We start from the raw sequence: 8885 nt of genomic DNA on the forward strand, positions 1-8885 counted from the left end.
TGGAATAAAAGTATTATCCGATGCCTATTTCAATTTCTTTCTTTTTTACCCCATGTAACTTTTTTTCTTATACACTAATACATGTAGTTAATGGAAAACAATAAAAGCACGAGGAGACTTTGCTAATATTTTATAGGAGGAGCACATAACCGCTACATTGAAAGAAATCACAACTCATTACTGCTATTTTTCACCTAGATTTCAGGTGTGCAATACCGTACAAATTATCAATAAAAAGATTTGCAATCACAACTCATAACCACAACACATACAAATCATCCCGCCAGGTATATCATCGGGGGTCCCAGCAGAAGTACGCATGGCACAGAATATGAGTTCTATTCAATAAAATTCACTCATTATGTATAGTCGAAGTACAATTAAGTACAAGTTCTATTCAATATAATTCATATAGTATAAAATTACAATTATAAATAGAGTTATTTGTACTTGAACGTCATAGCTTCCATTTAGAAGTTGTTACAAATTGCGGAAATGCAGGTTTAATCATTGATTTTAAAATTTCTAGACTAAATTTCAATTCAGTTCACTTTATTGATTGTCGCCATACAGTCATGAAATTAAAAACTATGTGAAATAAAATCAAAATGGCTAAGTATTTGAAATTAAAAAAGGTGATAAAAGCATCCTACTAAAAGTCCTATTACTACCTTTCAATTGTGAGTACGGGAAAAGGTTTAATGCATGTGTATGTTGTACTTATTAATATCTGTACATGCATAAGGCGCTGTAGCGGTAATATATACTATTTTATAGCGGAACCGCATATGTAGTGGTAATGACAATTTTGAAAATGCAGTGGTAATATACATGTAATGCACCCTATTTTATAGACGTATATTTTTATGTGTGGTAATTAACTGTAAATATATACTTTCTCTCCATCTTGGGTAATTTATTTTTCAGTAATTATTATATATTTTCCATAGGCGGATACAGGATTTGTGATTAGGGGGGCGTGGATAACTTTGTTCAGGCAGGGGGTCTGGGGGCCGCCTTAAGCCCCCCAGTGGGTCCAGGGCGAAGCCCCGGTGGGGGCCCAGGGGGCGAAGCCCCCGGAAGCTCCTGGGTTTTCATGTATTTTAAGAGTAAAACCAGGCACAATAATAGGGGTATTGATTAGTTTATATGTACCAAAGTTTGGCATTATTAATACTAGTCATATCATACTTTGAATAGAGGGGGCCCAGGGGGCGAAGCCCCCGGAAGCTCCTGGGTTTTCGTGTATTTTAAGAGTAAAACCAGGCACAAAAATAGCGGTATTGGTTAGTTTATATGTACCAAAGTTTGGCATTATTAATACTAGTCATATCATACTTTGAATAGAGGGGGCCCAGGGGGCGAAGCCCCCGGAAGCTCCTGGGTTTTCGTGTATTTTAAGAGTAAAACCAGGCACAAAAATAGCGGTATTGATTTGTTATATACCAAAGTATGGCATTATTGATATTAGTCATATCATACTTTGAAAATTTTAGGGGGGGGGCGTGCGCCCCCCACGCCCCCCCCCCTTAAATCCGCCAGTGTTTTCTGTGCCTAGAAAGTCAAGTTTTGCATCTGTTTAATTTTCGTAAAATCAGAGGTATTTATTATTTTTTTTATTTCTAAAGATATGACTTTTCGAGATCAACATCAAAGGTCCTCATGAAAAAGTACTGAAATATCATTAATAAACCTTATGTTCCTCTTATTCTATTTCTACAATACATCGTTATAATCCTCCAATACACCATTCATGATGTGTATTACACTAGATCGACAAATGTAGAACATGTGCGTAATATTGCGTCACCTTTTACGATAATGGCTCTTATGCTATTACATAATTATAGTCCAAACACACCGTGTTACCTAATATATAAATAAAAGGATAAGATGTATTGCGAATTATTACGGAGAAGGGATTATAAATGTATAATTCTGGAAGATTGCCGAGTTACTTGTTTTGGGTATAGACACTAATCTCATGACCAATACACAACGATTTACTGGTTAGCGCTTTTCCTTTTAATATAAAACTTTCTAGTAGTCGTCGTGATTTTTTTTTAATATTTCAAACAAGGCCGGTATAATCTCCTTATAAATGGGATTTTATATCACGATATAACGAGTCAATAGTGTATGATTTAATCAGACGAAATAGTTACGTATTCAAGCAAGGACCGGGTCAAAAGCTGAGTTTGACAGACCAATTCCTTCTATAATCCGATCCTTATACGGCTAAACAAAACCTTTATACTAACAACAATTCACACACGTTGTGTAATTCTTGAGTAATGGAAAAAATTCTAAAGCAGGATTGTCCTCTTTTTTATATTTTGTGTATTTCAAATGCGTTACGCATGCGTTGTTTATCTAATCGATCCCCCTTGAGAGATTTGTTGAAATTTGCATTTACGCAATAATTATGGTATCGCTTGATCAAATATACCTCACCAGTCGAATGGAGACCATTTTAAACTTCTCGCGGCGAGGTGAAAAGTTCATCTTTTCATATCGGTTTAAGTAAATGTTGAATAACTCTACATAACGCCTTTTGATAAAATATGGGCTCTTGCACCGAAAGATGTACACGTGACTTTCATCTGGATAAACTGAGGGGAGAAAATACTTCTGATAACTCACGGCGGGTTGGGTTGTTTGAAATGGTCATACATCGGTCATATTACATTATAAATAAATGAATATAAACAGATTCAAGGCCAAAGTCTTGTAAAGAAACATTCCTTAGACGCCATGCTATCTTTTCTTCTGCACCATCAATATGTTACATATCGTTAATCACGAAGTAAAAATGCTCTTGGCAGCAGATGATTTAACTTGTTATTGCAAAGCAAACAAACATATATGTTTATTTTGAGGAATGTTTCCAAGTAAAAATATTCGAACGCGCCTATTACTAATGCAAGATGTGGACATGAACTCATTCACGACTGGTGCCTATGGATAAAATTGTCTTCAAATTTCTTTCATCTAATTCTTGGTTCAAGCATAAATGCATTAAAAGATTACAACTGGTTGCATCTAGTTACATGTATTTCAATAGGAAAATTTTAAACAAATTAAATAAGACAAGATAAAGAAACAGTTTCAAATTTTCATAAGTTCTAAGACTCTGGTTTGTCCAATACCATCTCGTTCTTGAGGATGAAATATACAAGTCTAAACACCCGAAAACTCTCATAACTATTTATTAAAAAAGAGATCTAACACCACCCAGATGTAAGACTGAAGATATTTTAGTTGACCTCTGACGAAAGGCCCCAAAATCAGACCTAACCATTACACTGAAAGCCTCAACTGAGAGGTACACTTTACACCTCTGTCATGTGAGGCATGACAACCTTCATATAAGACACATTCAATCCCCTTTTAAATTTTTACGTCTTATACCTCGTTTTTCCATAGCGGGTGAAACATTAAGATTGTATCAGACTTTAGTTGTGGTCATTTCTCGCCAGTAACTTGTCATTCGATTCAAGTCAAATTAAATCTCCTGATGGTTTTTGAAAGTTCAAACAGGGGTTTCTCAGTCTTCATCAGACGTTGTCTCATAACTTCCTTTTCTGTTGCATATAGGAAAAAAGCCATTTAAATAAGTAAACGCTTAGTAATTGATGGTGTAAATCTTAAAACCAAGAGAATTGTAAATGGAATTTATTTACGGTGCCATTGAACGGTCATAGGATGTAACAACAACTATTTCTGCGCCGCAGACATGATCTTATTTTTTAAATTTGTTTGATTTATTTTCTCAGTTCTCCTTTCAGAGATTAAAATATCCCTATTTTTTGGCTTCTCTCTCTCTCTCTATTAATAAAAAAATAAGTCTATATTCGATATATAATTCTTTGATGAGTTAGTTGCTTCCTGTTTATCATTCCATTGTTGTTGAGCAATTTTCAAATTTACAATTTTATTTCCTGTAATTTTAAAGATTAGAGATTTTGTGTATCCTTTTATAGAGTATAAAATAAATTTGTCATCCTGAAAATAAGAATACATCTTAGACAAGAATACACACAACATTAACGCTCACCTTCATCTTCTTGGGAAATGACAGGCAATTATGTCTGTGATTAATTAGGTCTTAATGGATTGTATCGTATTAGATAAGATCCCAATATTGCTGTAACCAAATGCAACTTAACAGGTCTATGATGGCGCGAAAACATGTCATATTGCGATGGATGAAGTCTGCTGGACAATGGAAGGATTAAAAGCAAGGGGGATAATTAAAGACATATCGGATAAGCATACATTCTCTGGATGTCAACAATCTTAAAGATGCAATGACAGGTCCTAGAGTCAATCCTTATTTCAGTTGTGCCGTTGATATAATTTGTAGAATGGCATCTGTTGCCCGCGTATTTGGAATGATATAATTGTGGTACAAATACAAAAATAACTATTTTGTAATATTTAATCTACAATAAAATAAAATCGATTCCCTGATTAAGGATACATAACACAAACACAAATTTGATGCATGGATTGATATACATTTTTTGACTGATTTTGAATGGAAATGACATAGATAATCAATCCCTAGAATATAAGGAAATCGTAAGTTTTCTTTGGTGCTTAGAAATGCGACTTTGTATAGTTTTCTATGTAATTCAATACAAAATTTTGCACATATTTTTGACATTGTGACAAAATTTTACAAAGTTCTCCCACTTTTTTCTGAGAAATATCATTCAGGTTTCTTATTTAAATAGAAATCTATGAGAAATATTGCTGATTTCTGAAAAAGCTTGTGTTATTTATCCTTAAAACCTATTTTGAAATTTGTTGTTGTTTTTGAGATGCATTAATTTATTTACCAGAAAGGGAAGTTAGATTGTTAAAATAGTCATTCTAATTATCACTTTATTATTTCTAATATATCATGGAATTTTTAAACTGGTAAATACGTCATCCTAATTTTGATATCATTTGAGCACTGAGGTTAATGGATTATTTTTATTTTTAAATAAATAAAATTACTTTGGATTTAATGCTTTATTCCTTTAACTGTTCTGCATGTACACATTATTTTTCAACATACTGAAAGTGATAGTTTGATTTCATTGTTGTTTTTCAAAAAAAAATATTTTTGACAAGAGAAAGGACATTAAATAATATTTTCCTACAACAGATAAACGAGGAAACTTCTTTTTCCTGTACAAAAAAATTTGGTAATTACATGTATAAGAAAATTTCCTGTTAGGGGTAATGCTGTTTGGCCTCATATTCTTTAATCTTCATTAACATATAAATGTAAAAGGACACCAGGGGATCATCATCTAATTTTATCTCTACCATTATTGTATTTCCAGCAAATATACTAAGGTTTGAAACGTGTACAGTAGCAGTTAAGGATCAAAGACAAGAAAATTAACCCCAATATATCTTATTCAGTAGTGATTAAAAAATAATCACTGTGACCCCTTAAAGAGCCTCTCGGAGTCAAATAAACATATATTACATATGAGACTGCAACAAAGCCTTGTCAATTGTCATCATCACCGGAAAAGTAAGAAACAATGTAAAGACAGGCGACTTATATAAACAGCACACATTAGCTGTACTGCAAAGGAGCCGCCTACTTGATGAGATTAGTACAAGTGCTTCACACTTCGAACTTAAAGGGGAAACTTTGGACGCATCTGCCTGGTATAGATTTTGTTTCTTTTGTCAAGGAAGTCTTTACACAATAGTTATTTATTTCATGACAGAAACCACATATATATATAGATAGATAGATAGATAGATAGATAGATATATATATAGATATAGATATAGATATAATTATTATTATCATTTTTATTATTATCATTATTATATTATTATTAGATAAATTTTAATTCTTTTTTAAAGAAACATAAGTTTAAATTTTTTTTTAAATGATGATAAAAGAATTGTTCTCTTTTGAAATTTGAGTACATACTCAAGGCATTAAAATATAAAAACATAGATTTCTATACTCGCATCTCTTAAATTTATTTTTTTTCTAACGCAATTTAAAAAAAAATGTGAATTGCTCACTAACATTATTTTTATTTACAGTGTATATTTACAGTGTATATAAGTGCAAAGAAAAACCATGCATAAAAAGGACTCATTTGTTCATATCCTTCTTTGTTATGCATAGTTTATCATCGATAAATATTAAATAGGCACATAAATGATCATACTTTATGAATTGGCAGTCTATAGTCTTTTGGCCATGGAGCATTATATTTCATTTAATTTCATCAAGATTGCTGAAACAGTATTTCATGATTCTAAAAGTACTCCAAATTTAACAATATTATTTATAATATCAGATATTTTTCGATTATTATCGAGTTAAAACCTTTGGCCTTGGAGGCTGGCTTTTTGTTTCAAATGGCGGATTTGTGTTACTGGTCATAAACATTGGACCACTGTTATTTGCTTTTAAAGTTCAAGTGTCGTACAACGCAATGGTTCACAATAACGTTGTTTGTATTACGCCAGTGTTATAACATATTGACACGAGGGTATTGATCGTCCGTCCACAAATAGCCACCACCATTCCCCTCTTTTGCCCCAGCAACTGGCCAGCCTGGTGATGATGTAACTAATTCGTTTTTCACACTTCATCAAGCTGGGGAATAGTGCAACAGTGTTATATAATACCCAACACATTTCACCCTGAAATCAATCTCATTATTACCTAACATATTTAGAGAAGATAAATACAAGTGACCTAGCGCCGTTAAGTAGTTTTGAAATATATTTAGATATTCAAGCTCCCCCTTGTTGAAAGCTATGAATCATATTTTACAATGTTTTACTGCTGAAGACGAAGTATTTTTTCCTTCTCCACCTCATTGGCCAGAAACGCCTTGCGGTCAATTTGACCCCAGTACACAACTTCCGGTAAACAAAGAAGATATCCATTCAAAACTTCAAACGCGACCTTCCAGCACGGCCCCTTTCTCCTACCTCATTGCATAAATAACAATTGTTGATAAATAAAACTTTTATTTCATTTTTCACAGTGGTCACTTCCATCTTTCCCTCAGAGCAAGACACAAACTTTTAATGAAAGTGATTAGAGAAATAGGTCAGATACGTCACATGCGCAGAGCTTTATGTAGTTATTGTGCAAGAAGGTCATTTCGAGTTCATCCACTGCAAATAACCGTATAAGCGGCGGCTATCGGTTGGTCAGTTTTCATTTAGCTCTGGTCAGTGGGAGGATCCAGAGCGAGGGGTCTTTTATCTGGATTTACTAGACTGTCGGACAAACTATCAACAAGAACAGCTCGTCTTGACATTCACAGGTAAATAATCAATTATTTATTCTGACAAGTTTTGTTACATATTAATTAAAAAGTTTTCTTTTTGCAAGAAGAAAAAGAAATACTTTCTCTACAAAGAAACATTTTTGTTATTCTAACAAATTTTAAATAGATTATATGTTAAAGCATGGCACCGAAGGAAAAAGCTTAGAAATAATTTATCCTTTAAACTTTTTTTATTTTAAAAAAAAATGTTTATTGCTAATTTAAGTCATATATTTCAGCAAAATTGCCGAAATGGCAGACACGGCCTTGGACTTGTCATCTAAGCCTGGGGTTGATCTAGACAGAACCTCCAAATTCATCAGCAGAACTTCCACTCATTCTAACTCTGGGGGATCAGGACGTAACTCCCCCGCATCTTCAGTTCACTCGGACGGAAACGAAAGTGACAGTTCAATAAAGAACAGTGTATTCGGACATGATACAAGAGGCAGCAATCCCCCGGTAAACTCACTCGGTGAAAATTCAAACAGTACCTCTATTAAAAGTGAGGAAGACGCTGGTACTCCGGACAAACTAAGTTCATCTACTGTGTCGAGACCATTTAAAATGTACCCCATGGATCCCTTTTCAATATACAGCATGGCGACTCCTACGCCTTCATCGCCTCTCTCTCCTACGGTGACCTCCCCTGCAGCGCTAGGAGTTCCCCCTTCAGTGTACGAGAATCCCGCAGGGTTCCCGGGTTTCCCGTTAGCTCCGTTGACTTCTCATTTACTGCAACGAAAACGACGGTCTGAATCTCGGCCGGATGTGATGGACCCAAAAAAGACAAAACCCGTCCCGGAGGAAAGAAAAGATGATGCTTATTGGGAACGAAGAAGAAAAAATAATGAAGCTGCTAAACGCTCCAGGGACGCCAGGCGCCACAAGGAGGAAGAAATCGCTATGAGAGCGGCTTTTCTCGAACAAGAAAACCTCAAACTACGTGCTCAGGTGGCCATTCTCAAAAACGAAACTGCAAAATTACATTACATGCTCTATAACCGATTATGAGATTTTCTTGTTGTTGATCTATAACTTTACAATTATATCATATATTATTTGTGGCATTGAAGGTGCAAAAGAAAGACGAAAGTGCTAAATTTTATAATCGCCTAATCGGATTATTTTGTAATAGACTGCAATATAAAGACACATTTAACAGAATTACTCTTTCAAAGACAGCTAAACCTTCCTTTTACACAATGAAAAAGAATCTTTACATTTTTGCAGATACTGAGTTTTACCAATAAAACCCTCTGCAAAAATGTTTCAGATATTTAAGGTATGATTATTTTAATTTTTTTGGTCTATATCCAGTGATCCAATGCTGATTTTAAAGCTTTCGTTTTTCTTTACAACAGTGATCAAATGCTGAATTTGGGTTTTTTCAAGATTCATGCATGTCTGTTGAATGCTTGTTTTGTTTGAATGTTTTACTAAGAATATGTGCTGATGACTAGTGCTAAGGGAGATGAATGAAAAATAACATTTTTTTTTCAAAGAAATATTTATTATCATGATTTTGTGTGCTCTTTATAATATAAACCTCGGCTGGGATGAAATCTC

The 8885-nt window shown here is 33.9% G+C and overlaps 1 protein-coding gene across 1 annotated transcript; it reads left to right on the forward strand.

Annotated features, from left to right (window-relative positions):
• Positions 1–7563: 7563 nt before the first annotated feature.
• Positions 7564–8425, forward strand: LOC133183611 (transcription factor ces-2-like). The gene has a single exon (XM_061318544.1). It carries the CDS (start codon positions 7569–7571, stop codon positions 8328–8330), a length of 762 nt encoding a protein of 253 aa, XP_061174528.1. The 5' UTR covers positions 7564–7568; the 3' UTR covers positions 8331–8425.
• Positions 8426–8885: the final 460 nt, after the last annotated feature.

The sequence above is a fragment of the Saccostrea echinata genome, unplaced genomic scaffold (genome assembly GCF_033153115.1).
Source record: "Saccostrea echinata isolate AGI-Se365-2 ecotype Australia unplaced genomic scaffold, CSIRO_AGI_Sech_v1 ptg000009l, whole genome shotgun sequence".
NCBI classification, from domain to species: Eukaryota; Metazoa; Mollusca; class Bivalvia; order Ostreida; family Ostreidae; genus Saccostrea; species Saccostrea echinata.